The sequence below is a fragment of the Biomphalaria glabrata genome, chromosome 9 (genome assembly GCF_947242115.1).
Source record: "Biomphalaria glabrata chromosome 9, xgBioGlab47.1, whole genome shotgun sequence".
In the NCBI taxonomy this organism is placed as follows: Eukaryota; Metazoa; Mollusca; class Gastropoda; family Planorbidae; genus Biomphalaria; species Biomphalaria glabrata.
In genome coordinates this window covers 27,225,642-27,246,531 of record NC_074719.1, presented here as the reverse complement: position 1 = coordinate 27,246,531, position 20,890 = coordinate 27,225,642, and the positions used below count along the sequence as shown (strand labels likewise).

Genomic DNA, 20,890 nt, shown 5'->3' with positions numbered 1-20,890 from the left:
TGTTATATGAAGAAGTCATTCAAACATTAAATAGAAATTAATTTGCCTTTAGTATCATTGTAAAAGTTTTCGCAAAGAGCAGCATCTCGTTTATTTCTTATTCGTTCACGTATGACTATATACTAAGTCCGCGAAACTTGTTTTCACTAATAGGAGAAGGCTCAAAGGCGTGTAACTGGTATCAAACCTGTAAGATTCGAGCAGGAAAGGCTCATTAGCCTTTACTTGCTACACACCTAGCAGAAGGAATACTGAATTCAAACATCTGCTGCCTTGCAACTATAGGCCTACCCAAACATGGGAAAGCTTTCGTGGGTCAACCCTGAGGAAATAGGAGCCAGCGAGCCTTAGGCACACAGCACCACACCCTGTCACAGCCTGCGACGCCGCTGATCCCAAAACTGTATATAGATCTAGGTTGTTTGCAAAGAATTACATAAAAAGCTTTTAATTGTATTACTCATGCCACCGATGTGACCTTGAACTGTATTGTGATTGTGTATAGTGGGAGGCGTGGTCGACATGTTAGTATGCTTGAAATTAGCTTGGCTTGGCTATCTGTGAATAAGGGAGCTCGAGGTTCGACACCCGACTCGGGCAGAGTTGTGTTTATGGAAAACCTTCTCCTAGTGTCCTAGATATCCCCTTTCCCCCACTGGTCCACAAATGAGATTGGACCAAAGCGCACTGAGCATTCTATATATAAGCATGTTAAAGTAGCGCTATATAAAAGCTATAATTTAATTTAATTTTTATTCTTGCTTAAAGAAATTCTTTTAATAATTACAGATGTAGGTTTGTGTAAAACAGTGTTTAATACTACAACGGCTGGTAAAATCAACGTTTTACCTATATGTTGCTTTAAGTAAAGAGAGGATTTGTAAGACGCTCACAAACCATCATTTCTATAAGTCGAAAGCAGATTTTGTTGTTTCTATTACACTATGAACTTTATCCTCGAGTGTTCCAAATGTTTCAAATCTTTATCTATTTTGTTAGGGTGGCATATTGTTTCAGATCATCCTCCAGGGTAATTGGTTTTATATCATCATAAAAAAGGCACTTAGGCAACTGCTTGTTTGACAAGAAAGGAATTCCTTTAATTTCATTAATGTATCCCAATTTTAAATAATAAACGCTGTACAATCTACACTTCTTTTCATTAAACATTAATTACATGTAGACAAAATTAAGCTATTTAAATAAGTATTGAAATAGAATACATCAATTTTGCGTTTGATTAGCAGGATAAATATATAAAGGATTGACTATAATAAGGACTAGGCCTACTATTGATACAAATCATATATTAGAGTAGGAAATAATTACATTAATGGGATGTAAAAATTAAAGTCACCACCTGCTTAAATAAAATCTATTATCGTAGACCCCCGTCGACATCTCATAGACTCCCAATTTATTTTTTAACTTTCGTAGACCCCATTGGATGTCTTCATAGACCCCTGGGGGTCCATTTTGGGAATCACTGATCTAGATTAGTGTTGTTTATGTTTAATGGGGTAGTTCCAAATTTCTTCAGAGTCACGTGGTGGCTGTGTTTACTACATTGTAATTGTATGGCCCCATTGATTTCACTCTTAAATTCGAATGTCAAAATGGGCAGGCATTGTGCTGTGTTTGGTTGTTATAATAACGACATAAAAATAAACAAGAACGAATATAGATCTATATCTTTTCATTGCTTCCCAATTAATAATCCAGAAATTCTTAATCAGTGGTACCCAAAAATTAAGAGAGTTGCTTTTAAAGCTACAATACACAGCCGCATATGTTCAGAACACTTCAATGAAGAGGATTTTCAATATCAACCATTTACCAGTGAGTGAGTAGATCTAGAATAATCTAGATCTACATCTAGATCTATTTAGTCAATTTAGATAGAAATCTAGATATATACCCATCTAGAATCTAGATCTATATATTATAATTTATAGACCTCTAGGCTCTACTCTACTTATTCCTTATAATGAGTGGATTACTTGCCAACTTTTTTCTGTTGCTGTTTTGTCTTTCTTTCTAGCAGCTATTAGATCTAGATAAAGATCTAATATTAAAATTCATTTAAAATGATAGCATAAAAACAAAAAACTCTCTTTAAAAAAAGTTATTGAAAAAAAGAAGAAACAACTTCATCAATTTATTATTAACATTTTTTTAGACCTTCATTTCAGTAAATACACTTAGTCTTAAAAATTCAAAAGCTGAAAGCATAAGAACAAAAATCTCTTTAAAAAAAAGTTATTGAAAGTTTAATATATATAGATAAGGGAGATAAATATCCTTAAAAACAACATGGTGGTCAGTAAAGGTATAGAATCTGGGCATCTAAACTATTACCGGTACCCTTTTTTTTGTGACAGTATGCACCGGTACGGTGTATCGGCACCTTTTCCCCCTTTTTCAATGTGGGGCAAAATATTACTTATCTTGCATTTTGTATTCCTGTGCAAGATTGCCAAGATCCTACTAGTAACTAGGTGATTAAGTATCATTAAGTACACTTGTTTGATAGCATGTTTTTTTTACCTCATACACATGGATGGAGGTGCCTCGAATCAGTACTACTGTATAGCCTTGTGACTTGTGGTGCATTAGCCAAGCAAAACCTTTATATTTGGATTCAGGATTGAAAGAACATCTGTTATTCTATATATATATTATATTCACTTCGTGGCCCAACCATGTGAGACACCGCGATGAAAACGTCATGGAAAGATAACTCTCTTATTTCTGCAAGTTGGACTAGGATTACTCCACGTAACTTTCGCATTGACAGAGAGCGAGGCTCAGAAAAAAAAAAGAGGGATAGGGGGCGTGTGCTATGCTGCGGGTGGGCTTGTACATACATGTATATTACACTTCCCTTGCTTTCCATTAAACCTATAATTCATAATTCAGAGTTTTCAATAAAGTTTATCATTTAAAAAAATGTAAACAATATCAAACACATTTTTTTTTGTTGAGTCTTCATGTATCGCTGCGATTTGTCTTAACTTGTTTGATAATGCAGCTTTACTCTAGGTTCAATTGTTCTGTATATCTGACTAGCAGCAAACACCTAAACCTTTTGCAACTCAACATCTTAGGCCTACAAAACAAGACAACAGAACTCCAACACACACTCAAGAAGCATGATATACACATAGCGCTATTGCAAGAAACACTACTGCCCAAGAAAAAAATAAATATCACAGGCTACACACAGTACAGATGCCTTTGCACCAAATGCCAGGGAATTATGACCCTCATAAGAAACGACACACAAGCCACAGTAAAACAAATACAGAACAATACAGACATCGACACACAGGAAATACTTCTTTGGAGAGGAGGAACAAAGTACACCATCAAAAACTACTATTGCCCACCATCATCAACAGCAGAAATAGACATATACAACTACCACACTACACAAGGACAATAATAGCTGGCGACTTCAATGCACACACACCTTCCCTAGGCTACCCACACTACAACAAGCGTGGCAAAGAAATAGAGGATGTAACAAATGCCTCTAACCTACACCTTCTGCAAAACAAAACTACACCTCCAACTTTCCTCCACAGAGCACACAACACAACTAGCAGACCTGACCTAACTTTTATCTCTACAGACATTACCGACTCTTCTAAAATAACAGTACTTGAAGACATAGGTAGTGACCACAGGCCTATACTCCTCAATATTGGAACGATCCAACAAAACAACTAGATGGAACTATAAAAAAGCTAACTGGGCAGCTTTTTCACAAGAAACAGACACAAGACTATCAAGTATAATTGAGACAGACGTCAATTCAACCTACACAACTATAGTCTCCAACATCTTACAAGCAGCAAAAAAATACATCCCTCGAGGCCAAGTTAAGAAATACAAACCTTTTTGGACACCTGAATTAGATAAATTAGTAAAAGAAAGAAACATGGCCAGGAAGACTATAGAAAAAAATCCTACTAGAGAGAACAAGACAACGTACAACAAATTGACAGGGCTTATAAGATACAAAATTAAAACAGAAAAAAGAAAAAGTGGACCACAACATGCGAAGAACTAGATCTAAACAAGGATGGTCGAAAGGCCTGGACCCTTCTGCACCGGCTAGCAGGAAAGAAACAAATAACAAACCCCCAACCTATAACAGACACTGACGACATAATAACAGAAAACCTTAAAAAGGCTGAAACCTTCAATAAATATTTTGCCATCATTAACAAGTCAAAGCCAAGAAAACAACTGGACCAGGCCTTCAGTAATATCTTAAAGAAAGAAGAAAAAGCTCCAACAGTCAACTGTCAGATCTTTGACACTCCCTTCACTCTACATGAGCTCAATACTGCCCTAAAAAGCCTCAAGTCAAGAAAATCCCCTGGACCCGATAAAATAACAAATGAAATGATTCGGGGACTAGGACCACAGGCCCAAAACTGTATACTTAACTTTATCAACCATACATGGAAAACTGGAGACATACCACAGGAATGGAGAACCGCAAACATAATACCCATTATAAAGAAAAATAAACCACCTGGAGACCCAAAAAGTTATAGACCAATATCTCTAACATCCAACATTGGCAAAATGGCAGAAAAAATGATCAATAACCGACTTTATTGGTGGCTAGAAAGTACTTGCTCACTCCACAATGCACAAGCTGGCTTCAGGAAAGCAAGTAGAACAGAAGACCACCTCTTTCGTTTTATCCAGGACACAGAAGAAGGGTTTCATGAAAACAAGCACACTACAGCAGTATTTATAGATTTCCAGCAAGCCTATGAAAGAGTGTGGAGAAAAGGTCTATTTTTGAAGATGAAAAAAATGGGCATCCATGGAAAAATGTACAGCTGGATCAGGGCATTCTTAAAAAACATAACCATCCAAACCCGATTCGAAGGTGCCATCTCTAGTAAAAAAAGTTTGGAAGAAGGACTACCACAAGGTTCAGCCCTTAGCTGCACTCTCTTTCTAATCTTCATGAATGACCTCCCGGACCTCATTTCGGTCAATAAGGCACTTTATGCAAGTGACCTTTTAATTTGGACTACAGAGAAATATCCAGTGCTGACTAGATCCAAACTAAATAGAGCCCTCACAACTATCTCCACATATTCAAAATTATGGAAAATGGAAATAAACAAAGAAAAGTCAGTTTATTCAATCTTTAGCCACAGCAACAAAACAGCAAAAAGAAACTACATCTTAAAAATAGACAATAAATAAAGAAGAAAATCCAACATATCTTGGTGTAAAACTAGACCAAAGACTGTCTCTAAAACACTTTATGGCAGATTTAAAAGAAAAGGCATCACAAAGATTAAACATAATAAAACACCTAGCAGGAATATCTTGGGGAGCTGAAAAGAAAACCTTAAGACAGTTATACACTGGATATGTCAGATCTCTAATGGATAACTGTCTCTCCATACAAGTAGCTGGCAACAAAACCTATCAATCATCATTAGATACAATCCAAAACCAAGCCTTGCGGTTAATTAGTGGAGGTATGAGAACTACTCCCACAGCAGCCTGTGAAATAGACTCCAATATTGAACCTCTTAAGTTAAGGCGCAACAGAGCAGCATTAGAAGCTATTGAGAGATACAGAAGGTTGGAGGACGATCATCCAAATAAATTACTAACACAGAGAAATAGGAAAAACAACCAAAAAAAGCAAAGGACTCTGATCCAACCTACTGACGAACTAGCCCTAAAACACCACCTACCCAATAACAGAGAAAAAATTACCAGGTTTTCAAACATTACACCCGGACTAAACTACAAACAACCAACCATCAAAACACATTTACTAAATAACACCTTAACAAAAGAATCAAATCCACTGGAGCTCAAAGTAGGCACGCTTGAAACAATCGAAAGCTATCAAAAAACAGCTATCCATATTTATACAGACGGATCTGCTTTCAAAGCTACCATCAATGCTGGTCTTGGTGCCTTCCTGGTCTTCCCTAAAAATAAACACTTTGAGATAAGCGCACCCTGTGGTGATTACTGCTCAAACTTCCAAGCCGAAATTGAGGCAATTACCATAGCACTCCAGACAGTGGAAAACAAATTATAAGAAGGAGTGCAACCACCATCAGATATTGTTGTCTTTACAGACTCCCAATCTACTCTGCAAGCACTTAATAGCAGCACCTCAAACAGCCCAAGAGAGTTGACAACACTCATTGTGATAATCCACCAGATGATATCAAAATTAAATATCAATATTACACTACATTGGATCCCTGGACACATTGGCATCATGGGAAATGAAAAGGCAGATAAGCTATCAAAGGCAGGTTCATCTATGGAACAACCAGATAGACCTGTTAACTACCTCACCCTAAGGTCAATGTTAGTCAACAATCACAAAGAGGAGTGGCTCAACCAATGGGCATCAGGAAACACAGGCAGAGCCATGTTCAGAGAAATGACTACGCCTAACAAACTGGACAGTATTAACTTCCTCCCCAGCAAAGAACAATCTACAATCTTCCAACTAAGAACAGGACACACACCACTATTAAATTACCACCTGAACAAAATAAACTCCACACAACTACCCCTTTGCAGACATTGCGCCCACCTCTTTGAAACCGTAAACCATATCCTCTTTGAATGCCCCTCCCTAATCCACCTTAGGCAGACCCTACTTCCACTACAGCCCAACATAACCAACACCCTGTACGGCAGTGCTGAACATCTAAAGAAAACAGCATACTTTTTTTCCTTGAGCTCACAGCTCAGCAGCAATAAAGCTGGCTAGAAGAAGAAGAAGAAGTATATCTGTGTCTCGGGTCATTTTCACAACATTCTTTTGTTGTCAATAACTTAGCTAGATTTTTTGGGGTGGATCATTTCAAAAGTTGCCAACTACGATTAAAAATTTCTTTTCCAAATGTAGCTATATATGATTTTAAAATAAAATGATATTATTTGATGTAGTTGAAAACATTTTTTTTTAAAATTCAAATGATAATTTGTGTGAGTGCAAAAAATAGTATTGTAATTGTAAATATATCTATATACATTTTAAGAAATATTTCGGCTAATCATATTTAAATTGTTTAATGAATATAGTCCAAAACGTAACATCATACTTTATATCAAAAACAGATATGTGAAACCTTACTTTCAGCTGTATATTAGCTGCATGTATATAAACACTGCTTTGATTTTTAACAATGTTTTTATCAAATCTGTTGAAATTGTAGCTAGCACCGTAATATCAGGATGCCAACTAATAGTCACTGTTCAACAAATGACGACATTCTTCAGGCATATAATATTATCGAAATCATGTAAATAATGTAAATTTTGTAGAGTTGGCAAGTAAATAAGTGGCAATTGAAATTTTTGAAGATGAGGATGTAATTTCTGATGTTGAATGTAAAAGAAACTCTAGCCAAGATAAAGGAAATGTTACAATGAATCTGTCTGATGATATAGACTTAAATATTTGAGGTAATAGATTCTTTTTGTCTTGGGCCAATTTCACAAATATAAAAGTATGCCAATTGTTAAAAGAATGGTTCTGATGCTTCCTATTGGGGCTGATATAGTCACTTAGTACCAAGAAATTGTATGTCTTTTGTTGTCAACTATCTTCAAATAGTCTATAGAAATGAAATTAGTAACTTAATAAGTGGTGGAAATAAAGACTGAAATTGGATTATCATGAAAAATAGTCATCAGAATTGGAAAATTGGAAAGTAAGGGCATTGGCTACTAATACAATTGACTATGATTGATGTAAAGAAGAAAAACAATGGAAGGATAAATTGCACAGATTGTTTCTATAAAAACAGAATATTTGACATTTTGTGACCATATTAACAATGAGTCTTTATTTTTTCTTCTTCTTCTTCTTCATCATTTTCATTTTTCATGTCTGAGGGTTCAGATCAGTAACATTAATCCTATATCTGAGATGAACCATGCAGTGGTTTCCAGATCAGGATTTTCTATGTATAGTTTTTGTTCTATAGAAGGTTTTGGGGACAGAGTCTTGTTCGGGCCTCTTAATATATGCTATGCAGCTTTGAAGGGCATGGTCAGCATTCTCTGGCGATGCTCCGTAGGGGCAGTTTTGCTAGTCCTGACTTTTAGTTTCAGAAACATACGTTGTCTCATTCTGTTGTGTCTGGTTGAGAGTTGAAAAATTATGCGCTGGTCATGTCTAGATAGCTTTTTCTTGTACTTGGGATGTGAGCTGAACCAATTCTCATGTATTTAGTCTTTGTTGAATATAGAATGTCCATAAGATGATGGAAATGTTGTGTGAATAAAACCCATAACTGAAAGTGTATCTATAATGTTGAAAAGTGTATAAATGTTTTAGAAAACCAGAGATAAAATTACTGTAAGCATATTTGTATTTCGTTTGACAGCACACCTGACATAGTGCACACTGATCAGATTCATAAGTTATAAGATTTAAGGGAGAAAAGAGCTGGTGAAATTTACTTAGTTACATTTGTTAAAATGTTTAGAAAGGGGGTTAGCTTGAATTTATGATATGTCGAGCTCAGGGATATAATAAATGCAGCTTCGGTGTATGGAGCCATAAAGGAGTACAGGAAATTTTAAGAACCAACAGAAAAGCTATTTAATAGATGTGCATAACATTCACTCAATCAATGTGGTCAACATTCTTTTCAGAAAATGCTTTTTGCCTAAAATTTTTGGTACAATCGAATTTTTTTTCGTTCTAAATTTATAGCCTTTAGATCTGTTGCCAGATGTCTTTTATTTTACCTATCTTTGCTTTATTTTTTTGAGGGGAAGGTGTACTAGAAGACAAAGATACATAAGAGTAGGCCTACCTTTAAACTATTAACAAAGTGGTGCTAATTAAACTTTTTCTTTACCAAAAGCATAACTCTTTCGACATTCAACAGACAACACTTTCACAGCGGGCACATTTATTAAAAATGAAATTGTTAAAGACATTAATTATAAGTGGGTGATACGTTTTCAAATTTGAAATCCATAAAAGAAAGAAAAACACTAATTTACTTAAGGTTGCATTGTTGCAAAAATTGAACTATAGATAAATTGTCATTTATAGTTGTTTAACAATCAATTAATGTAGTTAATTATAAATTATGTGTATTATGGCATAACAAACAACAAAAAAAAAAAAGAAATATTTTTGAGGGGGGGGGGGGGTGACACTCTGAACAAACCAGTGCGGTCAGTTCATGGTGAAGCCATTGATAACAACTACTGTAAATACCAATTAACTGTAATAAACGTTCACATGATAATTGTTAAAATCTTCAAGAAAAGTAAAACTTACATGGAGTCATACAGACCCTTTTTATTAACTTCCATGTTAGGCAGAATTGCTGAACGGATGTCTAACGGAAGACTCGTTTGGTGTTTTGAAAGTGTCTGTATCCTGGTGCCAGAGAAGGCCGGCTTTAGGGCTGGATTGAGCCTGATAGATCATGTATTCACACAGGTGACCAGAGAAGAACAAATATTTCAATTTTATGCTTCAGATATGGTATAATCTAAACATGCAAACTGAATAGAGTTATGGTAAAATGAATAATTTAGTTATCATTTATTTATATTTAAACAATGCACTTCAAAAACAAGCATACTTCCATATGTGAGATTTACAGAAAAGGACTTTCACAAAGTCAAATTGTATGCAATGTCACGTAGAAACTCCATCAGTGGCTTCTTTCCATATATTGACAATATAGCTGCAAGATGTCTTTTATATGGGAGGTACTTTGGTTTGCTTGTAACTTTACTTCATACTCCAGCATTGTATCTAAGAATCCTTGTCTTAGTGTTCTCCTGTTCTCTCAGGAAGTGGGTGATCAACTTGTTATAGACAACTGCAATATCCTCCACTGAATTGTTTGTACTAGGTAGAAAGTCCTGTACTGGATCTCTAAAATTACATAAAGCTTTCAGAAGTCTTGAAGTCACTCTGCAGTTTCGTTTATGGTGACCAATAGATGTCCTCCCAGTACCCTTACGAATTTTCCAACAACATCTGGCCAAGCATTATTTAGTTTTTCAAAGGTAAAATTTACATTGAAGGAGAATGGCCTTAACAGCTCCTTGACAAATATGTTTACAATATGTAGCTACAAGATTTTCAGATTTTCGTTTGAATGACATCAATGAAGTGCCTTAGTAACTTCAATATGACATGTGCGCTGCCATTTTGTTTTTGGGCATTTACAATGGTGTTGCCAATTTGTAGTATTTGAAGGATTCTTTGGGCACATTTTGTTTACTAAAGGCTACTGCTTGTTTACCAAACATAAATTATTTAGTTAACTATAAAAACAATTGCTTAAATCTTGCTGATAGATGGGTGGATGGTTGGTTGATTAATTTGTTTGATGATTGGATGTGGTTGTGGTAGGTTGGTTAGCTGTGGTTGGTTGGCTGGTTAATTGGTTTAATGTTTGGTTGGCTGTGGTTGGTTGGTTGGTTGGTTGGTTAGCTGTGGATGGATGGATGGACGGTTGGTTGTATGGTTGATGATAATTGGTTGGTTGGCTGGCAGGTTTGGTTGTTATTGTTGGTTGGCTGTATGGATGGTAATGGTTGGTTGGTTGTAGTTGAATGGATTGTTGGTCGGTTGGGAATGGTTGGCAGGTTGGGTGGTTATTGTTGGTTGGCTGTATAGATGGTTATGGTTGTTTTTTTGTGGTTGGTTGGCTGTTATTTTTTGGTTGTTTGGTAGGTTGGTTAATATATTGGTTTTGTTTGGGTGGATGGATGGATGCATAAAAACAGCTCCAATAAATCAGCAGAAGTTATCTGTAGCACCTACTTCTTCTTCTATCGCGGACTGGAGCGAGAATCTATGAACACCATGACAGCTGGTTTTAATGGCTAAATAAACATGTTAAACTATGAAAAATAATGTCTCTTTTTTAAAAAACAAACAACATTAATTTCTACTTTTAGGCGCATAATTTCACTATGGTAGATATAGTTAGGGACCATAACTTGAAGGGATTCATTTAACTCCAGCCACAACCAATTGGGGGGGACAAGGGCACTCTAAAAATTTCTAGTTAGCTTTCATTGTGTTATGTATTTGTGACATAAATGTAATTAAAATGCAAAATAAATAAATGTGAAGCTCTCATTAGTATTAGACAACACTATTTCATTGGACTGCTATTGTGAACATGATTAGGTGACACCAATAATAAAGAAAATTTCTTAGCTGAATTCCACAAGATTTATAAATGTACTTTTTTAAAAAGAATATTTTTCTTTTCAATTTTCAGATCGTCGACAGTTAAAAAGAAATGCAATTCCCTCCAAATTTTACTTAAATAACAGTAAAAGAGGTTGTAAGAAAATTGGAACATCAGATGTTTTCAGGTAAGGGCTAATGATTAATAATTTAATATTAAAGATTAAAATTTTGGCAATATGGAAACTCTATGAGGATGTTTTAATGTTGTATATAAATTAGATTTATTTTATGATCCAAATCAATGCCATGTCTAAAAGATGCTGAAATTTCTCATATTGAAACTGAAAATGATAATAAAATCTACATGTTACATGTTATTTAGAAACTGCTCAGACTGCAGCCTGCTGTTAGCCATTTTTGTTTGTTTCTTCTGTACATTTGCAATTAATTGTTTTTTACTTTCATTTTTATTTTTTCTAACATATAAAAATTACTTTTTTTTTTTTCCCACAGTGCATCTGCCATAGATGTTTATGAAAAAGAAAAGAAGTTTGTTTCTATGCAGGCACCAGAGCATAAGAACATTCAAGACATTTCTGAGCTTAACCTTACAAATCAGTTGGAGGTATTCATAGTAGAACTTTACTATTGGTGTGCATCTAAATTTGCTGGGGTGCTGTGACACATAAATCATCTTTTAGATGTTGGTAGATTCAGGGGGGTCAGGAGAGGTTCTTTTATTCTTTTGGGGATGGTCCTCTTGTGGGAAGAGAGTGCATAATGTGAGTAAAAAAAAAGTACATTATTTGAAATGCAAAATATAAATGCTAATAAAAAAAAGTAAATTATTTGAAATGCAAAATATAAATGCTAATCTACTATATAAAATCCTTGACTAATCACTAGTTCTCCCACTTGCCGTTGTCGATAAAATATATATGAAAATTTAACCTGTTATTACTTTTCGGATACATAGAACAACTAAGTCATTTTTGCAATCGCAGTTAAATTTGACAAAAGCAATTTTTTAATTCGCAATTTTGACCCAATGTGCTTTTTAAAGCTGAAAATCAAATGTCTAAAGTACAAAATTATACTTACTTCTGTTTAAAGACTTCAACACTTTTTTTGGTATGTAACTTTCTTTCATTCCTGTTTTTTTTTTTAATTTGTGTTAATTCTACCCAGATTTAGATTGACATCTAATTCTCCTCCTGATCTAAGAGTGAATGTGAGGAATTATTCTTAGATCAGTGTGATTATCAACTGTTTTTTTTTTTGTACAAAGAACAAGGAACAGCTTTATGAAAGCTTGTTGGTGTGTATGGAGTTTGAAATGAAAAGACTATATTTAATGATAATTGTCAATTTTAGAATGACGAGATTTACATGTGCGAAAAGAAAATCTTAATCGACCACCCGTGGACAATGGTTATGTTTTCCCTGTATGTGGCGAAATATGTAGGTCACAGCTGGGGCTGCGTATCCATGGGAAATACTGCATTCCTCATTAATCTTCGGACTCAAAGACAAGCCTTATTATTAGATCTTCAAGTAGGCCTCTATTTTAAATCAAAAATGAAAAATTCAAACTATTGTCACATTGAATATAAAAGCCTATCAAGTGTCTGTGTATGTTTTTTTGGGGGGGATAAAGGGAAAGTATAATAAGGTTTGTGGAGATGTGTTATTCTATGATCTCTAGATCTACATATATGACTGACAAAATAAAATTAAATATTGTATAAAGAGGGGACTAAATTATGAATGATGTTTATTTTTTTAAAACTTCAATTGGATCACCAAAGCTTAGATGATTTATTTATCAGTACTTAACTTATAATTTATGGGCTCAAAATGTGTTAAGTGTGGGGGTATTATTATAACATATGCTACGATGCAATGGGGGATTCAAAGAAGAGGCACTTTGCTTAAAACTGCTTTACTTGCCTTCAATAGAGTAATGCACAAAAAAAATATTGGGGAGGCCCAAAGGTTTGTGGGAATGGGGGCTTTCTATTGAAGGCTGCCAAAAAATAATGTTATGTCATCGTAATGTTGGCTGTTCCACTAAATAATGAAAATAAAAAATTCTGGTCAAACTAACTAGAAATGCGTTATGATTATGGGCTTTTGGAATCGAAGTCCTAAGAAGTGTGCGATTTGTTTGTTTGTGTTTAAGATCAGCTGATACATTAGAGGATACAAGGCTAAAAAAGTTAGTTGTTTGCGGATAGGCATTTCATTTAAAAATGTGTGGGGCATTAGAATTCTGGTCTTATGCATTCTCTATTTTTAGATCTCAACCATAGGGCAGCACTGGTATCTGCTCATTATACATATATGCACACTCTCCCTTAGTTTAAGTATTTTGCTTATCTTCATCTTCCCCCCCCCCCCCCGGCTTAAATTCCCACCTAATACATTTAAAAACACAGTACTGTTTTCAAGCGTATAATGACTCAGCAAACTACTGCGATGTTATGCTAACAAATTTGCTAAATTGAAGCTTTTTCAGAATAGCAAATCCCACATATGTTCTTCAACGGGGGACACAGTATACAGCTACTCTTTTGCATAGGGAACATTAAGATTTTATGCAGCTCCAAAAATCCTCATTTCACCTCCCTCTCTCCTCTTGTAACAAATTGTAACTAAAATCAATACCCCTCGAGTATTATAACACGAAAATTTGAATTTTCAAAAGGCTTATTTCCCCTAAGATATGCTTTGATTTTAAAAATTATTCTTTATTTTTGTATTGCTTATTTTTTTTTTTTTCAGAAACAGTTAGTAAAGCTAGAGAAAGAAGAAGCTACTGACAGTGATGAATATACTAGAAATATCAATGTTAACACAGAACAGTGTGTTCCTAAAAATAACTGTAAGATACCAGTCTCTAGTCAAATTGATCAGTCTAAAGACAAGACTTTCAAGAAATTTGAATGTCAGATATGCCAGAAAGTATTTTCTTCCTCTTCTAGATGTAGCAGACACAAGGTGACTCATACTAAAGAGAAACCTTTTCATTGTCTTACAACTCAGAAAGTATTTTCTAGATCATCCAATGTGAAAACACAGCAGAGGATTCACTTAGCTAAAAAAACATTCAAATGTGCAATATGTCAGAAAGATTTCTCTTTCTCACCCAATTTAATGAAACACCAGAAGGTTCATGCTGATGAAAGAACTTTCAAGTGTCCAATTTGTCAGAAAGGATTTTCTACCTCTTCATATTTAACAAGACATCAAATGCTCCATGCTGATGAACTGCCATTCAGATGTGATACATGTCTAGGAGCATTTCCTTATCCTACAGAATTAAAGAAACACTCGTTGGTTCCTAAGAGTGATGAAGGATTCAATGGAAATATTTGTCTTCAAGTTTTCTCTTCCTCTTCTAAGTTAAATCAACACAAGATTTGCCGTACTGAGAAAAAGTCATTTCCATGTGAAGCATGTCATCAAGACTTGTGTTTCCCTTCAGGATTCAAAAAGCATTTAGTGGCTTGTAGTGGTAAAAAAACTATCAAGTGTCCAGTTTGTCAAACAATGCATTCAAACTGTGCAAATTTAAAAAGTCATCCGAAGACTCACAAAAGGAAAAAACTTTTCAAATGTCAAAGATGTCAGAAAACTTTTGTTTCTTCTTCAGGTTTAGAAAGACATCAAAGGCTTCATCCTGTTCACATGCCATTATATGTTAGCCCCACATTATTTCAGAGACATGGACATCACCATTCTAGTCCCGTGTTTGAGAGACAATTCAAATGTTGTTTGTGTAATGTTGTGTTTATGTGGAGAAGAAAACTAGAACAACACTTACATGCTCACAGTCAAGGAAATATTTGGCTATGTCTTCTTTGCAACATGAATTTTACAGACATCCATCTAATAGAAGAGCACATAATGACTCACATTCAAGGAATGTCAGTGTGACCTTATTGCCATCCTCTTTAGCTCAACTTGTTCAGAGTTACTGGTATCCTCTGTCCTATTGTGTTCATTGAGATTAATCTATCTGCCTGGTCATTGCATCCTTGTAAGCCTTATACTGTCCTTACAATAATATGTTCATTGAAAACAAAAAAAAGACTCAGGCTCTTGAATGTTAATCACTCTTGGGACTTAATATTTTAGATAACAGATTGTAATGGTGTTTGCAAAGTAGGCCTATGCTAAACTTGTTATTTAATTTATATAATGAATGAAGGAAAGCTAAAAAGGTTGCATATTTCTGTAGTTAACACTGGGTGTCATGGGACCTTTGCAGTGACCACCTTCAAACACTGGGTGTCATGGAACCTTTGCAGTGACCACATTCAAACACTGGGTGTCATGGGACCTTTGCAGTGACCACCTTCAAACACTGGGTGTCATGGGCCCTTTGCAGTGACCACCTTCAAACACTGGGTGTCATGGGACCTTTGCAGTGACCACCTTGAAAGTACAACATAAACATTTGTAATGTTTTAATGATTAGAATTGATATTGTTGTCCTTCACTCATACTGTCATTGTGTTTTGATAAGTAATAGATGTGTATTTTTTTATTTCAAAATCTTGACCTACAAAGATCTAAAAATATTTATCAACTGCATATTTCTCAGTCCTAATGCATTTGTAGAGATCTAACATTGTCATTTTTAAAATTCATTTGACCAGACTTATTGTACCTGTATTCACATATTAATATGCTTGTTTCTCTTTAGAACAAAATGTTTCTTGTTATATTTGTACCTTGCAATCATATATAATAAATTAATAATATTATATACAATAGTAAATAGTTGTCTTCTTTTTGGTTAATGAATGGCATAGACAAATGTGTGATTGATCTAATGCTTAGGTTGTTTCCTTTTTATTTTAGTTCCAGTAAATTCAGAAAACAGAAAAATAATTTGAATCTGTAGGTTTGTGTGTGGGGGGTAATTATTGTTCGGTATAAGGACAACAAATGTTTAGTTTCAACTAGAAACAGCTCAATGTGTTCTCGGCTGAAGCTCACTACAACAAACAGCTCAATGTGTTCTCGGCTGAAGCTCACTACAACAAACAGCGCAATATGTTCTCGGCTGAAGCTCACTACAACAAACAGCTCAATGTGTTCTCGGCTGAAGCTCACTACAACAAACAGCGCAATGTGTTCTCGGCTGAAGCTCACTACAACAAACAGCTCAATGTGTTCTCGGCTGAAGCTCACTACAACAAACAGCGCAATGTGTTCTCGGCTGAAGCTCACTACAACAAACAGCTCAATGTGTTCTCGGCTGAAGCTCACTACAACAAACAGCGCAATGTGTTATCGGCCGAAGCTCACTACAACAAACAGCTCAATGTGTTCTCGGCTGAAGCTCACTACAACAAACAGCTCAATGTGTTTTTGGCTGAAGCTCACTACAACAAACAGCGCAATATGTTCTCGGCTGAAGCTCACTACAACAAACAGCTCAATGTGTTTTTGGCTGAAGCTCACTACAACAAACAGCTCAATGTGTTCTCGGCTGAAGCTCACTACAACAAACAGCTCAATGTGTTCTCGGCTGAAGCTCACTACAACAAACAGCTCAATGTGTTCTCGGCTGAAGCTCACTACAACAAACAGCTCAATGTGTTCTCGGCTGAAGCTCACTACAACAAACAGCGCAATGTGTTCTCGGCTGAAGTTCACTACAACAAACAACGCGATGGCAGACTGGCGCTCGTCTCCTCCTCCTTGCAAGGCTGCCCTAGCACACTGTCAAGGAAGGATATTGGCAAAGAAAAAAAAAGCAGCTTCCCCCCCCCCCTCCCATTTCAACTATACATGACCCTTTTTAACGCCTCCAATTTTTCACACTTCTGCTTGGGCTTACCAATAGGGCAGCAAAGATTACCATTACTGAGAAAACTGGCCTCGTTTAATGCTAGCGAAAAGGCCTAGGCTATGTTTTATCTAGCTCACATATGCAATATTTTAAGTTTTAATATCACTGCCTGGTATGGCAATCTGAACATTAAAAATAAAAATAAACTTTATAGAATCCTAAATGCTGCTGGTAAAGTCATTGGCAAAAACAACAAGGTTACAAAGACAGTTTGTGTGGAAACACAAACTCAAAATCGGCCTCCGAAGTGGTCCACCCAGGCAGGCTTCAATATTTTCAGAAAGAACATCCGAATGAAATTATATCAAAGACAAATAAGAGATAAGAATGGAGAAAGAAGGTTGACAGATCTTGTGTAGTGCCCCAACGGTCCAGCAGATAGGTGCAAGGACAGGTGCAAGTGAATGCAAAGTTAGATGTGAACCTGGCCTAACTAGTTCCCCTTTCAGACCTTGTGGTCTATAGGGCAGATGATGTAAAGGGCATCTGTTTTTGTGGTCTACGGTTAAAGAGGGTGTCATGTAGCCAGCACAACGACCAACCGTCTTTACTTTTCCCCAACTAATGTCAGGTACCCATTAGAGCTGGGTGGACTCAGAGGCGCACAAAGATTCCGAAGTTGAAAATCCCAGTCTTCGCCAGGATTCGAACCCGGGACCCCCGGTTCGTAAGCCAAACGCTTTACCACGCCTCCCCTGGCCTAACTGAAGTGTTATAATTGATGTAATCCTTTAGAAAAGGCTCAATCTCTAATTCGAATCCTCAAAAAATTAAAAAAATCTTTCCCGCTAAAAAGAATGTTTTAAAAAAATGCAATTTTCAAGATAACTATTAGTTTTAAATTAGGTCTAACTTATAATGCTTACTAAATAGCTTTTTCTCTTTAAAAAAACTGCTTGCATAAGTGATTTAAAAAATTAGATTTTTAGCTTTCAGAAAAAAAAAGTAACCGTTGCATCAGAACTTTGAATGGTCTAAAATATTGTGATGTCAGATTTTCATTTTCTTTTCTAGTTTACGAGATCTAAACGGGACGGACGGACAGACATTTCACACAAAACTAATAGCGTCTTTCCCTTTTCGGGGGCCGCTAAAAAAACAACAAAAACAACAAGGTTACAAAAGACAGTTTGTGTGGAAACACAAACTCAAAATCGGCCCCCGAAGAGGTCCACCCAGGCAGGTGTCTATTTTCAGAAAGAACATCAAAATAAAATTATATCAAAGACAAATAAGAGATAAGAATGGAGAAAGAAGGTTAACAGATCTTGAGTAGTGCCCCAACAGTCCCGCAGATTAAAGGATAGGTGTAAGTGAAAGTAAAGTTATATGTGAACCTGGCCTAACTAGTTCTCCTCTTAGACCTTGTGGTCTATAGGGCAGATGATCTGTTTTTGTGGCCTACGGTTAGCGAGGGTGTCATGTAGCCAGCACAACGACCAACCGCCTATACTTTTCCCTCAGAGGCGCCCAAAGATTCCAAAGTTGAAAATCCCAGTCTTCACCAGGATTCGAACCCGGGACCCCCGGTTCGGAAGCCAAGCGCTTTACCGCTCAGCCATGGCGCCTTCCCTGGCCTAACTGATGTCTTATAATTGATCTAATTGTTTTGCAAAGGCTCAATCTCTTATTCGAATCCTCAAAAAAAATAAATAAAAATAATTTCCGCAATAAAAAAAAAAGTTCAGAAAAATGGAATTTATAAGATTACTATTCAATTTAAATTAGGTCTAACTTATAATGCATACTAATTAGCTTTTTCTCTTTAAAAAACTGTCTGCATAACTGATTTTAAAAATTAGATTTTTCGCTTTAAGAAAAAAAAAAGTAGCCGTTGCATCAGAACTTTGAATGGTCTAAAATATTGTGATGTCGGATTTTCAATATCTTTTCTAGTTTACGAGATCTAAACGGGACGGACGGACAGACATTTCGCACAAAACTAATAGCGTCTTTTCCCCTTTTGGGGGCCGCTAAAAAAACAACCCACTCGGGCAGCAGTTTGAGACAAACATCCATAAAAAAAAAGCTAAAAAGATTCAAGTAATATCAAATCCCCCTTTGGGTCAGGATATTGTGATTTTACCATCACAAGAGATACAGTACAAAACACCGATAACAAAGACAAAAAGACACAAAAACTATTTTGTTCCCCTGGCAATCAAATCATTAAATAGAAACAATCTGATATAAACTTTTCACATGTAAATTATGACTAAGTCTGGTGTGAATGTACATTTTTTAAAATAGTTATAATGTTTTGTTTGGTGTAATGCACAAATAGTAAGACAAATTTTCTTACGGACAATAAAGATTATTATTATTATTATTATTTTCTAGGATTTTTCTTTCTTGCTAATACCCGAATATGTTGTGTTTGCTAGAAATGCATTAGCCTATAATAAAACAAACCATCACATTTGTTCATGTATTGTAATAAATAGTAGGACATGTAGTAGTCCTTACTAACAAAAAATAATAATATGGGGTAGTGTAAGCATTTATGCATACGATCAAAGTACAAGAGTGTAATTACGCTAATATTATAGAGGAGGACATAGAACTGTTCTTAGGTCTGTAAATACATTTAAAATTGCATTTGAAATAATAGATGGAAAGACGACTTGATATAACAATGTCATTTATAGCATACAAGTATAACTTATACTAGGGACATTTTTTTTTTACACAACTTGTTTAGTTTCGACACTAAAATATAGGCCTCCACTTCTTTTTTTTTTTTAAAAAAAAGCTTTAGGTTAGTTAGGAGGAATGGGCTTTGTTGCGCTTACGCGTTTCGTTTCTTCGGTCCGGAAGTACCTTTTTCCTTATATATTTTGTATTTTTCAGTTCTCTTTTTAAATTAAACTGACATTATTAGGCTGTAATTTTAAGTGTGCCTGATAGAGAAAAACAAACCGACAGATGTTAGAGAAAGAAAAGACCTGAAACTACACATTTATAGTACTTTATTTAACGAGTCTCTTACCCAAGATCTGTTTATTTTTTTAGGACTAGCTTACTTCAAGCACCCAGAATTTTCCGATACACAATTTCACACACAAAAATAATTGTAGACAAAAAAAATTTGTGGGACTTTAAGCGGTCGTGTTTTCTCCTGATGTTTATACCTGATTTCTCTTATCAGCCCATGTGAGATCTACTTTTCAACGCCTAGACGTAATATACCAAATTACCAATATAATAATAATAAGGCTTGTCATCGATAAATGAGGAATGCAATATTTCCCGTGGATACGCAACCGCAGCAGTGACCTACATATTTTCCACAACCAGGGCAAGCAAAACCATTGTCCGCAGTTTTTCGATTTAGATTTTCTTTCTGTCCTCGGCAGCGGATTTCCTTTTGGTCTCAAATTTTTATCCCGCGGCCTTTGTGAGTGACCTTCAACTGTCTTGTTCTGAGGCCGCATCCAATCAGGTGCTCTCTTCTATGTCAGTTAAAGCAAGCAGACGCCTAAGCTGGTTTTTAAAACGTTTCCGTGGGACACCTCTGTTACTGAAATAGATAGGCCTACCGGTATTTATCTAAAATAGTATCGCTCCTCTCTCGTGCATTGGGAAGGGAGCGGTAGATGCAATAGCCCTCCGCCTACCCACCCAATTGACTAACATACCAGTGTGTTGGGGAGGGGGAGACAAAATAAAAATAAATGGTTTAAAAATAAATGGTTTAAATATAAATAATTTGCATCGATTATTCAGATAAAGAAATAAACTTGTATAGAAATTCTGTGAGTTCTCTACAGAAATTCCCCTTCCCCCCTATGTCGAGTGAAAAGTGAGGTGGCGATTGG

General features: G+C 35.7%; 1 protein-coding gene across 1 annotated transcript; it reads left to right on the top strand.

Moving 5' to 3' along the window:
* The first annotated feature begins 1,508 nt into the window (after nt 1–1,508).
* On the top strand, nt 1,509–15,973 carry LOC106051114 (zinc finger protein 391-like). Its single transcript, XM_013206244.2, has 4 exons — nt 1,509–1,839; nt 11,295–11,391; nt 11,720–11,831; nt 13,991–15,973. Exons 1-4 carry the CDS (start codon nt 1,509–1,511, stop codon nt 15,143–15,145), a joined length of 1,695 nt encoding a protein of 564 aa, XP_013061698.2. The 3' UTR covers nt 15,146–15,973.
* Nucleotides 15,974–20,890: the final 4,917 nt, after the last annotated feature.

Excerpts from the sequence above, each read along its gene's own strand:
- LOC106051114 (XM_013206244.2), top strand. The coding sequence starts at position 1,509 with ATGTTTAATGGGGTAGTTCCAAATTTCTTCAGAGTCACGTGGTGGCTG. Across the intron at positions 1,840-11,294 it reads TCAATATCAACCATTTACCA|ATCGTCGACAGTTAAAAAGA; the intron begins GTGAGTGAGTAG and ends TTCAATTTTCAG. Across the intron at positions 11,832-13,990 it reads ACCTTACAAATCAGTTGGAG|AAACAGTTAGTAAAGCTAGA; the intron begins GTATTCATAGTA and ends TTTTTTTTTCAG.